Source organism: Eulemur rufifrons, chromosome 29 (assembly GCF_041146395.1).
Source record: "Eulemur rufifrons isolate Redbay chromosome 29, OSU_ERuf_1, whole genome shotgun sequence".
NCBI lineage: Eukaryota > Metazoa > Chordata > Mammalia > Primates > Lemuridae > Eulemur > Eulemur rufifrons.
In genome coordinates this window covers 87,498,032-87,523,045 of record NC_091011.1, presented here as the reverse complement: position 1 = coordinate 87,523,045, position 25,014 = coordinate 87,498,032, and the positions used below count along the sequence as shown (strand labels likewise).

The 25,014-nt window shown below is 35.7% G+C and overlaps 1 protein-coding gene across 1 annotated transcript in view; it reads right to left on the bottom strand.

Annotated features, from left to right (window-relative positions):
• The window catches only part of UBN2 (ubinuclein 2), a 60,560-nt gene that overhangs the window by 25,360 nt on the left and 10,186 nt on the right, over window positions 1-25,014 (bottom strand). The window contains exons 3-7 of the mRNA XM_069461504.1: window positions 18,498-18,599; window positions 12,432-12,569; window positions 11,629-11,732; window positions 9,787-10,273; window positions 3,572-3,642 (exon numbers count right to left, since the gene is read on the bottom strand). Of these exons, the coding sequence (XP_069317605.1) occupies window positions 3,572-3,642; window positions 9,787-10,273; window positions 11,629-11,732; window positions 12,432-12,569; window positions 18,498-18,599 (902 nt within the window). The remainder of the gene's footprint in view (window positions 1-3,571; window positions 3,643-9,786; window positions 10,274-11,628; window positions 11,733-12,431; window positions 12,570-18,497; window positions 18,600-25,014) is intronic.

The following is a 25,014-nucleotide window of genomic DNA, read 5'->3' as shown; positions in this document are numbered from 1 at the left end:
ATATAGAATTTCTTTTAGGTGGCACCACATAGGCAAGAAGGCAAAGGCAGTTGATTGTTTTCATTTTATCTTTCCATGATTTCCTCCGGTTTTTTTTTCTGAGACAGAGTCTGGCTCTGTCACCCTGGCTAGAGTGGCGTAATCATAGCTCACTGGACAACCTCGAACTCCTGGGCTCAAGTGACCCTTCCTGCCTCAGCCTCCCAAGTAGCTGGGACTACAGGCCCGGCTACTGTGCCTGGCTAATTTTTTCTATTTTTAGTAGAGACAGGGTCTCGCTCTTACTCAGGCTGACCTCAAGTGATCCACCCGCCTGGGCCTCCCAGAGTGCTAGGATTACAGGCATGAGCCACCACCCCTGGTCCTAATATTCTTCATGCAAAAAAAAACACTACCCAGTAATTAGTAATGCTACAGAAAATATTCCAAGTCTAGTTTAAAAGCAGAATAAAGCAGAATTTATACGACCACAAACAAGGAGGCAATAAGGCAATGCCTTTTTGGTGACAGGGGCAAAGTCTAAATTTTTGGGTGAGGCCTAAAAAATCCATTATTAACCAAAAGCTTATTTCCTCAAAGAAATATTATACTACTCCTCTCTCCCCACCGCAACTGTTACTTGAGCATGTCACAGTTTCACTGAGTTCCTAGAGTATTCTTTTCCTTAGAAGTGTTTGAAAAAAATAAAGATTCAGAAGAGTTTCCCCTCTAGCTATATATACAAGTTATCTGACCCATCTTCATTTCTTTTATTGTGTCTGTACTGCACAAACTATATACAGTATTTAATAGTTTGTTCAATTCATTCTAGTTCTCTAGTTCCCATTTCCACTTAAAAATTAGACTTTTGAGACAGAAAACAAGTTGTTCAATGTGTATTTAGCTTAATAGCTATTTTTTTTTTTTTTAAAAGAGGAAAACAGTTTGTAACAGCCATCATATTTTCAGCAGGACACACCTAATAATAAATAACTGAGGTGTCTCCCAACATGGAAGACATTATACCTGGCAGCTGCTACTGTAGAAAGATGAGAAGAGATGTTAATTTGAAGGTCAAGACCGAATTGGGGCTCTCAGCAACAATCTCTGTCTAAATCATCACATTCTATTATAGGAGAAGGTACAGACAGACTTAAGTACTTCTCATAAATGAACGATGCATCTGAAATTTCAATAAATAGCTTTTTGGGACAAAAAGAAATCCTATTATATCAAATGTATCCATAACTTCTAGGATACTCTGCAATTTCAGGAAAAAAAAAAAGAAATATGGAAAAATTATTCTCCCTGGAATTGGTAATAGAAAATTCTTAGTATTAGAGAAGCCAGACAGATAATAAAGAATGGCAAGAAGCTTAAGAACTATAAGAATCAGAGGGTCAAATGCAAAACAATCACTATGGTCATGAGGTTCTGTGTATAAACATTTGGTTAGATACCAGTATGTGGTTAAATCTTTATTAAAAGTCTAGACTCTAGGTAGTAGGCCTTTTAGGCTTGCTCTATTATTAAAAATTAGTTGAGTTTAAAAATAAAATATAAACTCCAAGTACTAAGAGATTAAGGTAAGCACAGACTGACACAACGACCTACTTATAAAAGTCAGTGGTTTCCAAAAAGGTTAACTCAGCTATAGGAAGAGCTGACTCTCTGATGAGAATACAATTGATAAGTCCCTTTATATTGAGATTCAAGTCACTACTCATTCACAAGTTCCTTAAAGGAACATCTGACAAAGAGATGGCAACCAGGTCTCACTGCAAGTGTCCAGTACCAGCTCCAGACTACCAGTAGTACCTGTCTAGAGCAATTTGTTAGGCAGAACTGACAGGCTGAATCAAGATCACAGGCAAAGAGTGTCACAACTTGTTAGCAATGTTTGCTTCAGGTAACATGGAACGAAATCAAATCAGCATGTTGTATATTGTTGATCCAGGTCAAAATTCAATTAAGCAAAAAGAAACAGAGTTCCCCTATTCCAGCAAATTGATCTCTTTTTTCCCCTAGCATAAGGAAGCAATGGTGAGGCAGAGCCAATACACCTGGATAACTTCATAGGAATTCCTATCCCAAATAACTATGTTCCATATGCCCTTAGAAGAGCAACTCAGTCCAGAAAAATAGTGCATGTTTGTGTAGGAAAGTGGAAAAAGAGGCCGGGGTAATAATAAAGTGACTAAAAGGGAAAAAATTCAACTCTGAACACTGGGGCTTGTGGAACTGGAGGCACACCCTCTGTGAAATAAAAAGTAGATGGGCTCCAAAAAACTAGAAGATTTAAGATAGACATGAGAGGAACGAACAAAGAAGCCTATTAATGAAATGCTGTATTCTGCTTATTTGAGATGCTATGTCCCAATGATAGTCTTTTGACTCTCCCAGGGGAGAAATAGTTGTTCCCTCTTACAGAAGAGTAAAATAAAAGATAACAGTCTCAGTCACAAGAGAAGGAGCCGATCTAGTACACTCAGGGCTCTCACGTGGGAAGAAAAAGAAGAGCTGGTCAGATCCCTGATTATAGAATCTGGGACAGCTCTGATCAATGATGGCTACACTGTTCATTGAGTCTGGTGTTTTTAAAAAGGAGGTGGCACAGCCAGGAAGCATTTGCCTGGCTTCCAGGCATACAGACTGAATCTGAAAATTCCTGGCTAAAATAAATAAGAACAGGAATGAGAAACGTCTCTGCCACCATACTAGCAGCACACTAGGTTATATGTTTTCTGAGTTTACGTTTAAGTACTCCAGGATAATAGAGATTGCAATTAATTACAACAGTTATCAAGACCAGTGAACCAATCAGTCTTTCTTCATATCTCATGAGAAACTATGTACATTATCTATTTAAAAGTCAGGAATCATAGTGTTAGAAATATTGCTCTCCTGCGTCTTTCTATATGATGCTACTAAACCACCAAGAGCAGGCATACATTATTTTCATCAGAAAGGAACAAAATTTGCTGCTTTCCTTGTAAGCACTTTTTTGCCCAGTTCTGTAGCCAATTATATATGTGATTCCTGTAACCAATGGTTAAAATCTACAAGCCAGTAGGTTTACAAGTACAGTTTATTTGACCACAATCTTAGAACCTATAGCTTCATTAATATCAAACTCGAAGAGTATGAAATTATGGCTAAGTTAAATACAATTGTTAATTTAAACACAATCTATATCATATATCAGCACTCATTTTGTCATTCCCAGTCTAACTTCTTTTGTCTTCTCCACATTACCTCCATCATACCTCACAACCCTGACTTCTTTAAAAAACCACTCTTTCCACTTGGCTAGAAAAGTTTTTATGAATTATAATTAACCCCACTAGATATCAATGGAATTATTTTCCCCAAGTATATGTAATGAAAAGCAGATGGAAAATCAAGCCAAATCTAGTGATCCAGGAGAACCAATACACTGAGAAGCATAATTCTGCTGAGAAACTAACGTCAATCATATATGCTGTAAGGCTGAAAGGAAGAGCTAATACAGCATCTGTATCTCAAAGGCCTACTACATTTTAAAATAAATCATTCTTAAGATTTTTTTTAGTAAAAAAAGAAAATTACTTACTCCAGAAGAATATTATTCATATCCTGTGTAAAGAATTTTTTCCTTCCTTCTTCATCAAAAAGTTTGGCAGCCTGGAGAAACATAAGAAAGACTGTCATCACCTTCAATAAACAACTATTTTTTTTCTTTGAGAGGAGGTCTTGCTACATTGGTCTCAAACTCCTGGGCTCAAGTGATCCTCCCATGTAGCTGAAATTACAGGCACGTACCACCACACCCTTCTGCAACAAGTGATTATTATACTTTGAGATGAATATCTAATGAAAAAAACCAAAGAATTTTATATTGGTAGGATATCACATGAGTTGTGATCAACAGGCAGACAAAGCTATTTGAGAGATCCAAATTCAACTGGATATTGTGTAAGCTTCTCACAGCTGCTGTAACGAATTACCACAAACCTGGTGGCTTAAAACAATAGAAATTTATCCTCTCACAGTCTAAGGTCCAAAATCAGTATCACTGAGCTGAAATCAAAGTGTCAACAGGGCTGCGTTCCCTCCAGAAACTCCAGGGAACAACTCATTCCTTGCCTCTTCTACCTTCTAGTGGCTGCTGGCATTTCTTGGTTGTAGCTGTAGCTCTGCAGTCTTCAAGGCCAACATCTTCAAATCTCTCTGCACAATCCCTTCACCTGGCCTTCTCCTCTGTGTGTATAAAATCTCCTCCACCTCCCTCTTCTAAGGATACGTGTGATTGCATTTAAGACCCATGGGATCTAGGATAACACTCCCATCTCTAGATCCTTAACTTAATCACATATGCAAAGATTCCACTCCCCTTTTGCCATATAAAATAACATTCACAGATTTCAGGGATTAGAATATGGATATCTTTTGGAGGCCTACTACAGATATTTTAAAAATTCATATGACCCTAAGAATACGAAAAAACAAAAGATCAATTCCCATAAAGGTTAAAGTTCTTTAGAATTAAATAGAAAAGACTTTTAGAATTAGTATAGGGCACAGTAGGGTAACTACAGTTGGCATTAATCAACTGTAAATTTCAAAATAGCTGTAAGATAGTAATTCAGAGTAAAGATAAATATTTTAGGTGACGGATATTCCCACTTAGTCTGATTTGATTATATGGATACATAATATTATTACATGCACTCCCAAAATATGTACATAATATGTATCAAAAAATAGTATACATCAAAGAAATGTGAAGTCCAATCATGTGATCAATCCAAGTTGAAGTTGCAGACTTCTACGAGTAGACAAAACAATTTGGTAATGTATCTAACAAGAACATAGATTCTATGACCACATTCTTAAGTTACGGAGTCACTGACATAATTAAAAATAGGGTTCACTGTACTCCATCAGGATTGCTGACCAGAATATAGTCAACAATCCAGCTAAAATGTGTGTTTGGAGGCAAAAGGCTATATATGGAGGGGGGAATAACATTACACACCGTCAACCAAAAAATTTGTAGAGTTGGTAACCCCCAAGGAGGAAGCTAAAAGCCAAACATGTAGTGAATAAGTGAAGTAAGATGGAACTGATGGTACCACTGTTGAAATAAAGGATTTTTTAAAAGGCAATTTAACTGATGATTTGGTGAAGGGAAAAACAGTATTTAAAAAGCAGCAATGTGAATAATAAATTAGTACTACCTATTTTTAATAGTTTCAATCATTACCACAGATCATAAAAAGTATGAAACTGAAAATTAAGTAATAATCTTCTCTTCATGATGCCTACAATACTGACCAAAAGCCCATAGTGAATAAAGAAAAGACATATTTCCTTTGAGTAAAAATACTTATAAATAAGAATTTTTGATGACATTTCGAACTTTATAACCTTAAATTTTTGTATGACCTAGTTATGGAAAATCAGATTTAGTCATCCAGTAGTCACAAATGTGTATGCATATAAATAAAAACGTCATACAATACTTATTGGGTTCACTTTTGATGTACTGGTACATGTATCTATTTTATTTCATTTTTTAAAAATGGTTTTTACCTAATGATACTAACGTAATTTCACAACCCATTGATGGATCACAACCCGCAGTTTAAAAAACAAGATATTATTTGTTTCCATGTCTGTTTACTAAAGAATAAGCTCCTTGAAGAGCTATGATTTACTTAGCTTTGTATCCTTGGTACCCAGCTTAGTATCTAGCACAAAGTAGTTAAAACAAAATGTAGCATATATACCTTTCTTTCATATTTGATACATACATATAATATCTGTATTTATCTCAATTTTCCTAAATTCACAAAAGGATACGCATAAGACTTTTTAGTGCTTTGGGTGTCCTGTATATTTTTACTATCCATAAGTTTATTAAATCTTGCTATGAGCTCCAAGATAACAGAAAGCAGATGTCTCATTTTCTACAGACATTACTGATTGTCTACAATATGTCTGACATTTTATTATACACTATATAATTATCACCATGTTTAATCTCATAACAGAAATTGGTATTATAGCCCTCATCTTATAAACAAAGAACCTCAACTTTAGAGAGATTACATGATATGCCCCCAAATCACACTGCTAATGTACGGTGGGATCCAGGATTCAGACCAGCAGCTTTCTGACTTCAACTGTGCAAAACTGCCACCCAGCACAAAGACACTGGCTTACTACAGCCAGTCTGGGTTCTACGTAATTAGTAACAATGAAAAAATTAACTAAGGTTATTATCAAAGGATAAGCACAAATTAATTAAATAAGCTTAAGGATAATATTTCCATCACTATGTTTCCTACCTTAACCAAATGACCAAAAACAAAGTTTGTAAGTCAAGATAGTCTACATAATCAGTTAGGGCAAAATTTACCGTGGAGAGACCTGATCCAATAACCTGAGCAAGCCATATGCTGACTCTGTCAATCTACCAAGTTATTTGACAATTTTACATGCTACAAGTAGAAGCAATTTTTTCCCCCCAAAGCTAAGCAGCAGCAGCAAATTTTTGAGATGTGCTTCTTAGACAGGATAAAGATTGGGCATGCGGGCAGGGGGCAGAAATATAGGAATAACGCTAGAATTAAAACTAAACTTTAAGAAAGGGAATCAAAAAAAGTCAAGAGGTTGAACAATGGAAGAATGCAGCAAAGTAAGAAAAGAGCAGCAAGAAACAGCTTATCAGACAGACATGAGCATTTTTGCTGAAGATGAAATCTCATTTCCTGAAGAAAATGTACCATCTCATATTTCAAAGAAAAATATGGAGAATTCACAGGTATCAGTAAGTAAAATGAATCTTATTTTTGATAATTTCTTACTAAGGGGTTGGGAAGAAACTGTATAAATCCTGGCATAACTACTAAACAGAAAGATGACATTTTTTGATATGAGACATGACAGAGCCTTAGAAGATTGAAACACATTCATCACTAACCAATTTTTGTTTAGGAAGTGAGCATGAACATAGAATACTGCAGAATATCAGCTACAGGGACTGACGGTCCTGACTTTAAATCTTGGCTCCGCCACTTAAAAATTACGTGGTCTCGGGCAAATCATTTAACCTTTTGAACCTAGTTTCCTCATCTGTTAAATGGGAGAAATACTACCTACTCAATAATTGTTGGGAGGATCAGACTATGTAGTACATAAAATCTATCAAACCCAGTCAGGGCCACTGTCTCCTGAGAGGTGAATGGAGCCTTGGGAAGTGGTGGGACACAGCAGCACTGCACCCAATACATAGGATTGGTTTTTGCCTAATAAAAATAGCTATTATTATTAATATTAATAATTACATCTTGAAAAACCTGAATCACATCACCAGCACTTTTTAAAACCTAGAAGAAACAAGGGTTTTAGAGATGGGGCAACATGGGATAGCAGAAAGCATGTACTCTGAAGTCAAGCGAATCCTGGTGTTTAAATTCTGGCTCCATCACTTACTAGCTGTGTGGCCTTGGTCAAGTTATTTAACCTATGTAAACTTAAGTCTCTTACCCATAAAAAGGAAATAATACATATACTTCACACATAAAGTGGAAAAGATTAAATAAGAAACCTATTTGATTAACAAACCTACAAATAGATTGCATACTTTTCAAAAAACAAGCACAGAAAATAGTAAAAGAATGACAACAAAGAAGGAGAAGGGAACAATAAAACAGAATATAAAAGAAAATGCAATAAAGACCAATTCTAACAACTGAAGGTCAGATAAAATCTTTTGTTAAGAGAAAAAAACCTCAGATTACGTCAATAAACAAATTTTCATTTCTATGCTATCTATAAGTAAAAGAGCTAAAATAAGGGAACTCAAAAAGACTGAAGACAGGCCAGGCACAGTGGCTCTTGTCTGTAATCCCAGCACTTTGGAAGGCTTAGGCAGGAGGACAGCTTGAGGCCAGGAGTTCTAGGCTACAGTGAGCTATTATCACACCAATGCACTCCAGCCTGAGTGACAGAGTAAATGCAAATGATGGGAAAAGTTCTACCATGCTAAAATAAACAAAGAGAAAATAGTCTACAGTAAAATCAGACAAAATTAAAATTAAGGTGAAAGCATTAATAGGACAAAAATGATAATCATCATAATGAAGATAGTCATCAAGAATCCCATGAACCAAATAACCAGCATAGAAATAAACAGCAAAAACTATGGTAGAGACAAGTTATAACCAAAAGAAACAATGGCAATGAGATATTTTAACACACTTCTCTAACTCCCGGATGGATGAAGTAGATTAAAATAAGTAAAAACATAAAGGATCTAACTAGTAAGTCAAGACCTCAGAAGAAACACTAAAGAACAAAAAATAGAAAAAAGAACAAGGGCCGGGTGCGGTGGCTCACACCTATAATCCTAGCACTCTGGGAGGCCGAGGCGGGTGGATCGTTAGAGCTCAAGAGTTCGAGATCAGCCTGAGCAAGAGTGAGACCCCGTCTCTACTAAAAATAGAAAGAAATTATATGGACAGCTAAAAATATATATGTAGAAAAAATTAGCTGGGCATGGTGGCGCATGCCTGTAGTCCCAGCTACTCGGAAGGCTGAGGCAGTTGGATTGCTTGAGCCCAGGAGTTTGAGGTTGCTGTGAGCTAGGCTGACGCCACGGCATTCTAGCTTGGGCAATAGAGTGAGACTCCGTCTCAAAAAAAAAAGGAACAGAATTGATAAATAAAATCCAAGAGCCAGTTGTTGGAAAAATGAAATAAATATCTTGTTCCCCTAATCAGATATTTAAAATTCAGAAACAGTTTGCGAAATAAATATAATATAGAGATTAATAAATTTTAAAATGTGATTTAAATAGAGAAATCCTAGGAGAAAAAAAGCAGGTTGTAGAATAAGTCCATACATTATAATCCCATTAACATTCATTCATTTATTTATTAATTTAGAGACAAGGTCCCACTCTGCTGGCCAGACTGGAGTGCAGTGGCCCAATCATAACTCACTATAACCTCAAACTCCTGGGCTCAAGCGATCAATCCTCTTGCCTCAGCCTCCTGAGTAGCTGGGGCTATAAGCATGCACCACCATGTCTGGCTAATCTTTAAAAAGTTTCTGTAGAGACAGAGTCTGGCTATGTTGTCCAGGCTGGTCTCGAACTCCCGGCCCAAGTGATCCTCCTGCCTAGGTTTTTCCAAAGTGCTGGGATTATAGACATGAGTCACTGTGCCCAGCCTGTATTACTTTAATAATGGGGTGAGGGGAAAACCCAAAATGACTAAAATATGGAATAGGTTCAAACATGTTTAAGTAATCAAAAGAAGGACAATTTAAGCAAGGCTTGGCACATTTTAAGACAAAATATGTGAGATATATAACTAGACTTGCAGTTAGTTAAACAAATGAAGATTATGAATCTAAATCAATCTGGAAAGTAATCTATTTCAGCAAGCTACAAAGCTCAATTTTTGTTTGCCCCAGTAGGAACACAATGCATGCTTACTGAAGCTGATTAGCTGGAAAAATATTATATAAAATAACTAGATGTCAACATAGTTTGGACCAAGTTTAGGTACACCTCTGCAATGTTACTGTATTCCTTTCTTCACTCTATTTTCTTTATGTTACTATGTAGCTTATAAAAATTGAATCTATGAAACCTATGCAGAAAAATACTGATAAGGTAAACAGCCAATGCCTAAAAGGAAATATGAAAAATAAGAAGTTGTTAGAAAGATTGTGGGTTATTTTTGTCTTTAAAAGAAAAGCACTTATTGTTATATTTGTAGAGCAAATAAAAATCAAGAGAATTATTACACTTACTACACGGAGGTCTTCGATACGTTTCTCAAGAAGTACAGGTAGACCCTCTGGGAGTGTAGGTACCACCTTGGGCATAACCTGAGAGGTGTAGATTGGCTGGGTGGTGTTTCCATTTTCTCCCCCTGATTCAGATAGGGGGCTACCATCAGAAGCAGCATCCAGTAATCTGTCCAAGTCGAAATCATCTAGCATCTCTAGGGCATTTTCAGCTTCCTGAAATAGTTCATGTTCATTTGTGCTAACAAAAATGGGAAGGTCTGGATCAGCGCTGTTAAGATTTAGGTCCTGGACGTCATTCCCGAGTGCTGCAGCAGCACAGGGGGGTTTATTCAGAGAGGAGGTTGATAAGGTCACTGGGATTTTAAGGTTAGATTCCTTCTTTAATGCATCCTTCTCTTTCTGAAATTTTCGTATCATGGCAGCTATAAGAGAATCTTTATAACGTTTCTTCTTTTTTTCAGACTTGTGTGAATTTAGAGCCACAACTCTGTGAAGAAAAAAGCGATCAAATAGGCTGTGTGATTTCATTTTTTTTAAATGATTCTCAGCACTTTAGCTGAAATTAGAGTTGCCTAACAACCAACCAAGTTCACATCAAACATCTTCAAATTGGCTTGTGCTACAAACTGCCAAAGAAATACAAAATCCACTGTCTTTATCTGTGAGCCTTTACTTACTACCATGTAGTCTTCCTAGACCCTAATCTGTCTGCTAATGCCTTCTGATTATTTTTCACTTTCCATTCTAGAAACAGCCGTGTTAGAAAATCAGACAGGTATGTATAACTTCCGGTGATAACCTCCCTACAGGAACTATGGGGAAGATCTCAGTTTAGCTATCACTTCCCTCGAAAAAATCTTTTCTAAATCCTATGGCCTATGCTTCTAGGTGAACTACAGAATCTAAAAGATCATTAATACCTTGAAGGTAGGTATTTCAGTCTTTGTTATATACACAAAACCTACAACAGTGCTGTAAAAAACAGGTACTTAATAAATTCAATAAAAGGCATTATTTGTAGCCTATGTTTCCAAAAAAGTTTACCTGTAAATAATGAACATTTAAGAAAACTATTAGTGATAAACACCTTTTTTTTTTAAATGATTTCTTAATGACTCAAGGTCATGATTAATGGCTGTAATCCTATGTTTTGGAGGGGAGAAATACCTCCCTACATCAACTTTCTGGATACTGATAGCCCCAAATTCAAATATACCTCTCTGTTAAGGAGAGGAGGAAAACCTAGCCTCTCACAAGTGTCCTTCCCTTAGCTCTGTGAAAAAAGCCCTAGAAGTAGAGGCAATTGGTAATTTTTGATTGTATGGTACAAATATTTTATTTTTCTGACATAGGCTTTTGAGAAATTTTACTTGGTTTCTAGCAGCACTACCATTATCTAATGTCACAAGTGTTAAGAATAGCTAAATAAAATCAATGAAATTTTTTATATTACAACAGCCATAAACTGTTTATGTATAGGCTATTCCTCAATCCCCAAGCAGCCAAGCCTAGTTTTAGTACCAAAAAAATTAAAAGTTTTTTCAGTAATATCTTTTCAAACTGGTTCTTACTGGTAAAAAGTTGAAATAAACAAAATACTTAATGAACCAATCCATAAATTTGATCTAAAACACCATGAGTCTCTAAGGTGACAAAGCCTTCTGCTTACTAACAAATACTACAATATTATTACAATACAAGTTAATAGTTACTAATATTCATAAATAGCATATTAAATTAGACCCAGCTAAGTTGAATTAATTAATGGTGAATATATCTTTCTAAAAGGAGAGACAGTCACACCGTGACACTAGTTCCCTTATTAGGTTTAATTTAACGTACCCCAGTTGTTTGGGTACTTTTTTCCTTGGCTTCTTCTCCTTTTCCCCTTCCTCTTTCCGCTTCCGCTTCTTCATCTCAATATCATCTTCTTTTATTTTGGGGATCTGCAAAATGATAAAAGAATGCATCGTTTATCTAAGTATCAATGCTTTACTCTTTGATGTTAGCAATTGGATCCATTTTTCTCAATGTCAATGTGCATTAGAATTGCTTGTTAAAAATGCAGATTCTTGGGGTCCACAAACACTCTTACCTCTAGTTTTGATTCAGTTATCTGAGGTAGGCCTTATAATTTGCATTTATTTATTATTTTTTAAAAACTTCCCAAGTCTAATGAGAATAATTTGCATTTTTAACAGGAATTTTAGTAATTCTGGTACAAGTCAGTCTTTGGACCACACGTCAAGAAACATTTATCTAAGGACACTATTCCTTTCCCAAATATGGTACATGCAAACTCTATAGAATTAGTTATAAATTACATCTTAGGAAAGGTAACAGCTATTAAAAATCATTTTCTATAGTAAATCTTAACCTATTCCAGAAACTTAATTTTATACCAGAAACAGATTATTAAACCACATAGGTAGAGAGAAGTTTTTAAAGAAAATATAATTCTACTATGATATAAATACCAATTTTTCCATATCTACATAAGTTTAAAATATATAATTAACCATAGATTCAATAAACAATGGTTTGTATTTTACTTTTCTTTACATTCACAGTTGTGGCACAAGTTAACATTCAAAAAATATATACTATTAATTGAATGTTCTCATTGCAATGTCAGATAAACTCACTTTAGGTGGCTTGTGCTTTTGGTTGTCTGCAATATCTTCTTCTTCAGTATCTGAAGCTTGGCGAAACTGTAGAGTGCCAGTGTTGATATAAAAGCCTCCATATTTTGTTGTCAGAGAAGCAGGAACTAATTCATCATACTAGATTAAAAAAAAATTTTCAGCTATACCCTACTGTCTTTAACTCTATAAATGCCAAAAAAATTCATTCACCGTTGCAGCATCTTCCTTAAATCCTAACTGCAAAACTGACTACAATGAGGATATTTGTGAAATAAATTTAGAAAAAGTTAACACCTGAAATAAAAATTAGCTCTGATCATTCAGTATATATAAGAAAAAAACTTCTGTAGTAATAAAGCAAATTCTAAATATATCAACTGCTAAGAAAAATTTAAGGATTATGGCTACTATTACTTTTTTTTCCTTCCGACTACCATTTTTTTTTTTTTTTCATTTTTTGAAGGGGTGGGGACTTATGAGTAGGGGTGTTCAGCTGTCTTTTTTTTGTTGTTGTTGTTGTTGTTGTTGTTGTTGTTGAGACAGAGTTTCACTCAGCCTCCCTGGGTAGAGTGCAGTGGCATCACTGTAACTCACTGCAACCTCCAACTCCTGGCCTCTAAGTGATCCTTCTGCCTCAGCCTCGCCGGTAGCTAGGACTACAGGCGCATGTTGCAATGCCCTGCTGGGTTTTTTTTTTTTTTTTTTCTTCCTCCTTTCTTTTTGGTAGAGATGGGGTCTCATTCTTACTCAGGCTAGTCTCAAACTTCTGAGCTCAAGCAATCCTCCTGCCTGAGCCTCCCAGAGTGCTAGGATTACAGGTGTGACCCACCACATCCAGCCCACTACTACTATTCTTAATGATGAGTGGGTCTGATGAGAAATTTAAAAAAGTTAAAACAGATGACTAAGTGTCTCGATAAGGAGCAAATTTCATTTCCCACAACATCAATATGAAATTTTATTCATAAGGAGATTATAAAGAATAATAAAACTATTTTTTCTGTCTTAGCTCTATGCTTTTAAGTGGAGAAAATTTTTTTAACATTTAAAAGAAAAATAGCACATGTATTTTAAAGAGAAGCAGAAAAACAAATGCCCAGTTTGGTAAGCATATACTTGAGGACCTAGAATGAGCCAGGCACTTTGCTTGGAGCAAGGGACACAAATTATCTAAATCAGATTTATGTCCCCAAAGTCTGGATTTTAAGGTTTATTATTATTATCATCTCACCTGATGAAGATGGACAAAAAACAAACATTAAATGAAGGTCAATCTTAACCAAATGAAGGTGATCAAAGGGGGAAAGAAAAAAGGAACTACTTATCTAACAGCTGAGAAGTATCTACTACCTGGGGCCCCCAGAACTCTACTTTTGAGGTTCTTCATATAATCTAGTCTTTAAGAAAGTCTTTAAGACTTTTTTTTTTTTTTGAGACAGAGTCTTGCTCTGTTTCCCGCACTAGAGTGCCATGGCGTCAGCCTAGCTCACAGCAACCTCAAACTCCTGGGCTTAAGCAATCCTCCTTGCCTCAGCCTCCCAAGTAGCTGGAACTACAAGCATGCACCACCATGCCCAGCTAATTTTTTTTCTATATATATATTTAGCTGTCCAGATCATTTCAGAAAGTCAGATTTTGAAGGAAAATTCTTTGCCATGGGTGAGGAATGTCTTACACATATCTTACTAGTCACTGTAAGAATATTATGGCTACATACAAAAGTTGTGATTTTAACCTGTATTCTTTTTAATTATATGGAGAATGGAATAGGACAGAGCATCCGGTTTAATCATACTGAATTAAAAAGAAATAAAATGAGTAAAGGAAAAAAAGAAAAAAAATGAACTATTTTCTTATTGTTCTACTTGATACACTACTATAAAGATCTACAGGTAAGACCTCACAGAAAACGGCCAATACAATCTGCAAGTAAAGGAGTGATGTAAGGAGTGAAGGATTAAAAGTGAAAAGACTTTGTAGTAATTATTTTGAAAATGTTTAACTGTGATTAAGAAAAATACACCTGTACTCTTTGCTTACATGTACTTGCACAATGCTTTATAATTCTCAATGCTTCTCCATATAAGTTATTTCATTTGGTCCTCATGATACCTTTGTAAGGTAAGAAAGGCAAATATCATTCCCATTTTATAAGTGAAAACCAGGTAAGTAGCTTACCAAAGCAATTTTATATGTTTATGGCAAAGTTACTGGCTGCCTCCAACCCATCCAACACACCAAGCAGCTTCTTCGCATGGGAACCATTCATCACCCAGTATACAGGGCAATTTTGAAGTGGTCAAAGTCTATCTTCCCAGGCAATATTTTGTTCAGCTTTCCCTATCAGAACACCCTTCTGGTGAATAAACTCTTCATGAATATTTAATTTAGCCTTTTAAGAATGCGTTATGAGGCAATGGACACTGAACTGGAGAATCAGAAGGCCTGGATTTAGATCCACTGCCAATGACTAGCTCTTGTGACCTAGGGCAAATCACTTAACATCAGTTTTTCAGGGGTCGTAAAACACGGACATTACTTCACAAAGTTCTAGTAATATTTTAAAGGGACAACCTAAATAAAAAAGTGTTACTCATGCTTCATATTATTAATAATAAATAAAAACATTTTTAGTCCTTTTACAATTTGGCAGCATGTGAGACTAAAAATAATCTTCAAAAGCATTTATTTTAGGTATACTTAGTAAGTAGTATATGATTTTGAAAATTAATTAGAAACTGATTATTTTCACTCTATCAAATAATATATCAACACTGAAAGCTTACTGATAACACAATCAGCTAAAAGAACAAAAAATCATTTTGTTTGCCCATAATTGTTTTATGTCTGAATTATCTCATAAAAATAAGCAAATAATATGTTTAGGGTAACGATACTAAAGTTATTTTGCAAGTCAACCCATATTTTAGTTCAATTTCCTCTTTTAAAACAGGGACCTACCTTGTCCTACATATGTCAGTAACTAATTATAAACTTATACCTACAAAATTTATCCTTACTAAAAGCAGCTTTCAAATTTTCTTTGCCACAACCCAAGTGGAAAATACATTACACATCAAAACCCAGCACACACATAATAAAAATTATATAATCTACTTGTGATATACTATGATAGCTCCTATTTTCTTTAAAAATACTGGTCACACTCACTAAATTGATCCATAATCCAATTATGGGTGGCTGCCAGGGTTAGGAGGGAGGAGGGGAGCTGATAGGCAGGGCACAGAGGATATTTACAGCAGTGAAACTATTCTGCGTGATACTATCATGGTGGACACATGTCATCATACATTTGTCCAAACTCATACAACACCAAGAGTGAACCCTAATGTAAGCTATGGACTTTGGTGATAATGATGTGTCACAATGAAAGTTTATCAATTATAACAAATGTACCACTGTGCTACATGACATCAATAGTAGGGGAGGTTGTGCACGCATGGGGGCAGGGTGGACATGGAAACTCTGCACTTGCCATTCAATTTTGCTATGAATCTAAAACATCTCTAAAAAAATAAAGTTTATTAATTTTTAAAAAGCTATTTATCTAACTGTGAATACATGCAATGCCCATTTATATATGGCTGAATTCCTTCTTGGGTTATTTATAAATCAAAATCTACATATAATGCTAACACTGCTATTGATGTTTTATACTTGCTTTATGCTTTTCACCATGTTCACATTCATTACCTTATTTGAGTCTCAAAATAATTCTGGGGAATATGCAAATCATAGCAGAGAAAACTGGGTGATGCTAAAAGACTAGCTGCTGGTCACATGGTAAATCAGAAATGGAGTTAGGACTAGAATCTAGGACTTCTGCCCTGAGATCCAAATCAAGGTCAAGACTCCTGAAAACATTCCACACCCTAACTTATTGGTTGACAACCTTTTTGGTAATAGGAAGGGCTTCTCTACTCCAAAGGACATCGTCAATATGTTACTTCTACAGACCAGGCTGCCTGGTATGACAAACAAGTTTATGTCAAGACACCAGAAATAATTTAGGAGTATGACAAAGTATCCAGTATGTCTCATGCTTAAAGTTCTTCCTATCACTCTCCTACCTGAATATGCTTTGTTATCAACTTTACAAGCAAGCACTGTAGCAACAGGAAAAAGACATACTAATTTATGGGTAGTGTAATAGTAACCTAGTGTCACTTTCTGTGTATCCTAGTAATCACTGCACATTGCAGGGGACATGATAATCCCAGGGATTAGATTGTCGATAAGAATGGAAGAACATATACCTTACCTACTGCAAAACATGACTTGCCCTCATTCATCTGCTGTGATCAAAGACTGCTATAGTCCTTAAATGCTCTCCTAAATTCCTCTTCCTTTTATAAGAGTAAAGAGGATTCTTGGGGAAAAGCTGTAGGGCTTGATCAAAACAGGCTGGTGATACAGACTGGCATTCAATATACCACCATTGTAGTTAGGCATGGCAGCAATAAAAAAAAATTAAGTACATTTTAAAGATGTCTACCAGATTAATTTCAAGCCAGTGGCATCAATATTCAAGATAGTGTGGTTCTCATCTTGGAAGTCATTTCAAAACACACCTGCCCAAGTTTGGGAACGTTAATAAAAATTCATGATGCTAATACTCTTTGACCAATAAGTTCCACAGCTAGAAATTTATCCTACCCATATATTTGCACTCTATAAATATCCTTCATACACATTTACTTAAGATGCTAAATGCACACAGATGCCCAATTATTTGTAAGCATATAAAACTGGAAATAATTTAGATGTACATCAAATGAGATTAAATAAATTATGCAATTTAACTATATTCTCTATCAGTCATTATAAGGAATATATCAATGTGTTAATATGTAAATATCATTAAAATATGTTGTACTTTAACAGAAAAGCAATGTCTAAAATATGATAGATACTATAATCTTATTTGTGTTAATTTTTAAAAAGGATAATAGGTTGTAGGCTTAATATACAGGGAAATTTCTGGCCAACTACACAAGACACCTATTTGCATTTACCTCTTGGGTGTGAGGCCTTTAAGGTACTTTACTTTCTACTTCATCACTATGTTGTCCTTTATTGTTGCTTTACCATAAACATATATTAATTTTATAATAGGAAAACACCAAAAATAAAACCAGAAAACCCACAAATATCAAAAATCTCTTAAGCAATCTGAACAGGCTTCACCTCCAGAAATTCTAATTCAGTAAGTCTGAGTTAAGACAAGTATACCAATATTTTTCATCCCAGATTTTCATCCCTGATTGAGAGGCATTAGTTTAATACATTGGTTTTCAGCATTTGGTTAGAAATTTTTTCCTTTTTCCCTTTTATTAAACTTATTTTTGTCCTCAGTTTGGGGTAACGGGTCATGATAGAATCAATGCTAATTACATGTCTGAAAATGAGCAACTATTAAAGACCTAAAGGAACTGGAAAGGAGTACGGCACACTGAAAATAACGGTAGAGCACAGGGTCAGCAAATCGTGCACTGTGCCGGCCAAACCCAACCTGACAGTTTGTTTCCATAGAGCTTGCAAGCTAAGAAGGGATCTCACATTTTTCAAATGGTTGAAAAAAATATTAAAAGATTAATATTTTTGTGACACATGAAAATTATATGAAATTTAAATTTCAGAGTCCTTAAATAAAGTTCATTTTGACACAGCCATACTCATTCATTTACTTATTGTCTGTGACTGCTCTCACAATACAGTGCAGAGTTGAGCAGCTGTGACAGAGAACATATGGCCCAAGGGACAAAGTCTACAATATTTACTATGTGGATGTGGCCCTTTACAGAAAAAGTTTGCTAAAACTTGGTCTAGTATGACAGTGTAATAATGACTCACCACTGACCAACCCAACATAACAGAATTTTAAATCTGCAGTATTCTTTTTAAAAAAAAAAAACCTTTAAGCAGTTAACATAGCTTTAAAAAGCACACATAAAAACATTCACTGAACTATTTAACTTACTTCACCCTTGACTTCTACTATCCCAAACAAAGAATTTGCTGCTATATTAAAGATACATTACTCACAGCCTCTGAGTTATCAATAAATGGATCTGTCTCATCATAGCCGAAGCCTATATCAATTAAATCTTGTAGCCGATCCTTCCGGTGTTTACGGGGTTTCCCACCCTGCAAAGAACAGATACGTTAGACTGATTCAGTATTCATGCTGTTTCCATAAAGTTAAAAAGACCTGTTGGAAGAATGCAAACAATTTTTATAGATAATCCCTCCTCCAGGAGGTTGGGTTTAAGTCCCCCCGTCCATCTTGAGTATAAGTTACACTTAGTGACTTGCTTCCAGAGTAGAGTATGAATGGGGATGGGGGTGGGGACAGAGTAACTTTATAGTGGAAAACCTGGCCAACATGACCTCACCAGGTGATCACATCAAAAGGGATAAGTCATGCTGACAGCATGTATCATTGACACGATGTGATAAAAATTGCACTTTATCTCTGTGGTCTTCCTCTCAAAAGCCTGTAACACCAGCCTAACCATGAGAAAAACATCAGACAAACCCAAACTGAAGGACGTACTACGAAAGTAAGTGACCAGTGTTCTTCGAAACTGTCAAGATTATCAAAAACAAAGAAAAATCTGAAAACGTGCCACAGTCCAGATGAGCAATAAGGAGAAATAATAACCAAATGTAATGCAGCATCCTGGATGAGATTCAGGAACTGAAAAAGGACATTAGGGTAAAAAAACTAGCAACATCCAAATAAAGCGTGGAGTTTCATTAACAGTAATGTCCCAGTGTTAGTTCCTTAGTTATAATAAATGTTATAAACAGTATGAACATAAGATGTTAACTATAGGGGAAAGTGAGTGAGGATTATATGGAAACTCTGTATTATCTCAGCAACTTTTCTGAAAATCTAAAACTATTCTTAAAATTATCTTTTAAATGTCATAGAATTATACATATAGACATATATATAAGAAAATGAAATATGAGTACATGCAAAAACTGGTAAAATCTGAGGTCTATCGTCCAGTTACTTATATTGTGCCAATGTCAATTTCCTAGTTTGGACAACTGTAAATATGTAAGATATCGCCATTGGAGAAGCTGGGTGATGGGCACAAGCAACTTCTCTGTACTGTATTTGTAACTTCTTGTTAGCCTATAATTCTTTTTAAATAAACAGGTTTTTAAAAGTAAAACAACAACAAAACAAAACAGTGTAGATTTCATCATTCAGGTCATATCTTATAGAACCTCTGGACTCTAGCTGATTACAGTATAAAGAACTCATTATATCGCAGGTATAAAACGTCACATGTATTTCGAAGGTTATGTACAAGCTCATTATCAGGGCACTACTAAAACAAGTATGGTATGTTAGCTTAATCTTCAAGACTCATTTTAGATACTTAAGTTTACTCACCCAAATTTAACTAAACTTTCTAAGCATCTTCTAACACACCTCCCTGCCCTATGATGTTTTTGGTGCTGGAGTGGGGAAGAGGATGCTCACAAAGAGGCAGAAAGAGAGAAAGCAATTAGTACAAAGGATTCTGCCGACCAATATGCCACCAATGAGCCACAGTGAGCCTGCAAAAAGCAGAAAGTGCAAGATGTGAATCTCTACCACCTAGTTTGGTTTCAGTTCTCACAGTGCATACCTCTCAATGTAAAGTGTGATTCTAATGGTTAAAGATGGGTAAGTTGTATGCAACACGGCCCTTCAAGACAAACTGCTTCATCTTGTTTCCATGCAAAGAAACAGTGACTTGTCCCAGTGCTTGAGGGTAAAATCAAGCACTGGATTATGCTGGACTTATCAGAGATGTCTCCAACATGGTGCCACTGCTTTACAAGTAAAGCAAAGGTAACATTGACTAAATACCATGTTTGTATTACATACTGATGCTAAAAAACCTCATCCCCACATAAGCTATGATTCCACTGTATGCTTTTCAGTGGACAAAACCACACCGTTATTATACCATCACCACCAAGAGAGGCATTATGGTGTGAGATGAAGTAATAGTTCCCATATTTTTAGATTTTACAAGTCAGGTGAAAGTTTCAAAACAATTCTAGGGACTAACACAGGGTGGCAATGCTTTTATTTTGCTAAATGAAACCATGGAGGGCATAATCTCAGAACGACAATCCTTCTCAAGAAATATTAACACCAATTGGCAACTGTAAACAGCATACATACATGTGCATATATGCAGATGTAGTATATATACACACACAACATATATGTGTGCTTAGATGCAACATACATGCTACATTGTCTTTATTTTTTCATTTTGCCAGGTCTGCAAACTGAAACCTTCACATTTGGTTATGGAATTACGGTGAGAATCAGAAGTCAAGGGAAGGGAAGAGATACTTCTAGGATTAGAAGAGGTACTTCTATTGTGAAAAAGTTACACACAGCAATTAAGTACATGAGGGACGGTCTTACCCTAAAAAGTAAGAGAGGGAGAGATCTAAGAAGTATATAAAAAAGAGGACTAGCCCTGTCACGTATTAAATATTTTAAAGTTATGGGAGTCAACACAGATATAGCAGGAATATAATACAGCATTGTTCAGAAACATACTCTACTATATAAGAATTTGAGGCCGGGCACGGTGGCTCATGCCTGTAATCCTAGCACTCTGGGAGGCCGAGGCAGGAGGATCGATTAAGGTCAGGAGTTCAAGACTAACCTCAGCAAGAGTGAGACCCCCATCTCTACTAAAAATAGAAAGAAATTAGCCAAACAACTAAAAAATATATAGAAAAAATTAGCCAGGCATGGTGGCACATGGCTGTAGTCCCAGCTACTCGGGAGGCTGAGGCAGGAGGATCGCTTGAGCCCAGGAGTTGGAGGTTGCTGTGAGCTAGGCTGATGCCACAGCACTCTAGCCCAGGCAACAGAGTGAGACTCTGTCTCAAAAAAAAAAAAAAAAAAAGGATTTGAGATTTGAGATGAAAAAGGAAGCATTACAACTCAACAGAGAATGATTAATAAATCAAATAAATGACATTAAGGTAAAATACCAATTTTATCTATCAAATTACAAACTATTAAATTTTGGAATGATGGAGCAAAAATAGGACTGCTCAAACACTGCTGATAAGAGTATACCAACAAAACCTTTTGGAAAGCAATCTGAATCATCTGCCAAGAGACTCTGCAATACTCTTACATTTTCTTAGCTTTATCTTACTTTAACCAATAATTTGACTAAGTTATGTAGCTTACTTCAAACTACTACTTAGATTCAAAAGTATCTGTTAAGAACTTATGTTATAGAGAGAAATACATTAAAATATAAGAATTTAAATATGCAAAGTCCTTGTTCTCAAGGAATTTATGATAATCTCAACAAATTTACTGAGCATTCACCATGTGCCAGCCTTTGTACATTTTATAGTTACACATAAGCAGTTAAGTACAGAGAGGAGAGGAGAAAGATTAAACAAATAGCTACAGTAGCTATAAACAGTAGAAAGGAAAATGACAGGCTGTATGGAGACCTTTTTAACCAGAGGACCTAATCAAGGCTTTTTGCTAAGACATTGACACCCAGATGAGCACAAGTGGAGTTAAGAACTAATGGAAGCCACTGAAAGGATCAGCATAGGGAGGTAACTGATGAGATTAGTGTTTAACAAAATCCTCTGGCTACTGTACGGGGAATTAACACAGTTGGGGAGGAGATCAGTTAGAAAGGAAAAAAAAATGCAGAGAGATTTGCAAGAAAGTCACCAGTTACTGGGGACATAAAATATATATTTAAGTACCAATCATGATCATGATGATGATAGCTACCATTCACCAAGTGCTACCTTTCCAACTTTTTTCTCTCACCATTTTCCAACGTGAACACTTTGATTCATTTAAACTATCTACCCACTGTCCCCTGAACACACCTGATCGCCTTTCCTGGTGCTTTCCCCTTATGTGGGAATCTCTTACTCCTCACCGAATCCTCCCATCCCTCACAGAGCAGCCTAAGTTTTAAATCTTTTCTCCAGGATGCTTTCTAATTAAAATCACAAAGACACTTATCTTTTTCTGCTCTCCTAACATAGTTTTTGTCTAGGCAAAACTAGCTGCCTATGAGATTTATCTGGGAAAAACTATTAATAAATAACCAGATAGGTTCTGTTGTAATGGGCACAATCAGACACATGCAGAAGTGCAAATAATTTTCAGGCAATTATATTTAGGAATATCTATGTCTAGTCAAGGTGACTAGTTTGTTTCCACCGGAAATTATGACTGTTGTTAATAGTTCTGAGTCCATAATCCAATATTGCAATAAAATGGTTAGTGCTGTTAAATAAGTGTGAATCTTATCAATAAAAGTAAACAAAATAGTTAAAGCTTTACTTGATCATAATATTAGTCTGACCAAAATGCCTCCCAAAATATGATCTTACAAACAACAAGATCTTTACCAAGCATCAAATTGATCACAGCATCACAACAATAAAAGTATACATCAATAAGCTATAACATACCCATTTAAAACCAATGTGGTAGAAGAGTATTTATTATTATAGACGGTAACAAAAGCAGTTTACCAAATGTTATGTAGAGTTAAGGCAGTTCACAGAAAAGGTAGTATCAATGTTCCCCAAGCATTTGAAAAGGTGCTCAACCTAACTGGTAACCATGGAGACAACATCTAAATAACAAGATTTTTTTTTTCACTATCATAGGAACAGGATAATCTCATTTATGAAAAACACAACACAGCCATATATATCTATAGATATGTATAAAATACTCGAATACACAACAAGAAGACAAACATGGTTATTATATGTAGGGAAAGAATATAATCGGAGGCAGTAATGAAGGAAGACTTTGGCTTAACATGATTTGAATTTGTTTTTAATAACATGAACGTATTCATGTATTGCTCAGGTGATTAACAAATTTTTTTAAAGAGCAAGAAAGCACATATGTAATTACACATAAATTTTTTTAAAGTCCTGAAAGGATACACATCAAACCATTAAACTATTCAGTGGTCCTGCCTGGCAGTGGGCTGACAGCTGATTAGCTAATTTTTACTTTCTTCTTTTTGTTTATCTGTATTTATACATTCTTTTACAGTGAACAAAAAAAAAAAAACTCTGAGATATGTAAATGCCTACATACACATAGCTCTCTGGGACAAGAAATTCACACAGTGTCTGGAGGAAGAACTGGTTAGCTGGGAGCCAGGGGCAGGAGGGACATTTACTGTTCATCACATCATCTTTTGCATCTTTTCAGTTTTTATTAAGTACATGTACTACTCATTCAAGAAATATTATCTGTTCAATACCAAAGTTTTGGACTCCTCCTCATATGGTTCTGTTTCCCAGTTCCACTGAGGGACACGAGCTTGGGAAAACCTGTATTTGACACACACACAACCTGAGTAGCTCGCTCTTACTCTCCAAAAGCCAGGGTTCCAACAGCTTTGCTCCACTCATTAACAGATCTCCAGCAAAGAACTTCCTATTAGGCACATTTCAGTTCCCGCCTTCATCACAGAGGCTACTAGAGTACAGTTTTCTAGCCATAGTTTACTTTTCCTCACCTTTTGGACTTCCTGGAAAACTTCTACCCTGACCTGCCCTCCTGTCCTACCTCCCTTTCTATTCTCCACCCTCCAGTTCCCTCATCGTGCTGAAAGTCAATGATGTGCAAATTATAGAAACTGGAACCAAACTTTTGACAGCAAAACAGAATGTATAAATTACTTCACAAATGTTAAAATTTAACCTAAAGGAACTTAGGCTAGACAAGCAAAGGATTATATTGGAATATCTTTCCTACTAGACAGACCTATTTTGAATTACTCTCTTTTTCAGCATCCTTAGCAAAAATAATCCCTGCAGTAGAATCAAAGTCATACTTCATAAATATTCTAGACTTTTGCAGGTGTTGATATCACACAATTTATACATTAAATAGCTCTTATAAAAATAAAAATGTATTTTCCAAACAAACAACCCCTGGAATTTTGCTACATCTAAAATGAAGAACCCCCTTTATATCTATTATTTTAGGCACTAGTTCATTGTGACTCAGAAGAATATTACTTACTGAGTCACTAGTACTTGCTTAACCTGATAATCAGTGTTTCAAGCCAATGCAGTTTCATTACACTGTAACACTAAACTGGAAAACAAGCAAACAAGATGTTCTTAGAACTGGACAACCCCACTGCCTCCAGCTAATAGTTAACTGAACTAATAACCAACATTCATTGATCACCTCTGGTAAACAGGGCAAGCATGACACTAATTGCCAAGAAAGACTTTAGTCTCAGAAGGGAGAAGAAAACATACCCTGGTCACAAGCCTCCCTATTTGTCCCAGCCCTGCCATAACCATATCTCTTTATATCTATGCCTATTTCTTCAACCTACCACTAGAAAAGGATAGAGTTTCAAGTCAGTGGAAAGATAGCCAAAAGCTGACTACACAGCACAGAAACAGTATACACAGATTTCTATTATCACCACTTACAGATATAGGACCTTCCTCCCAAATACCCTAAAACTGCTGATTCTCAATTGTTCCTAAA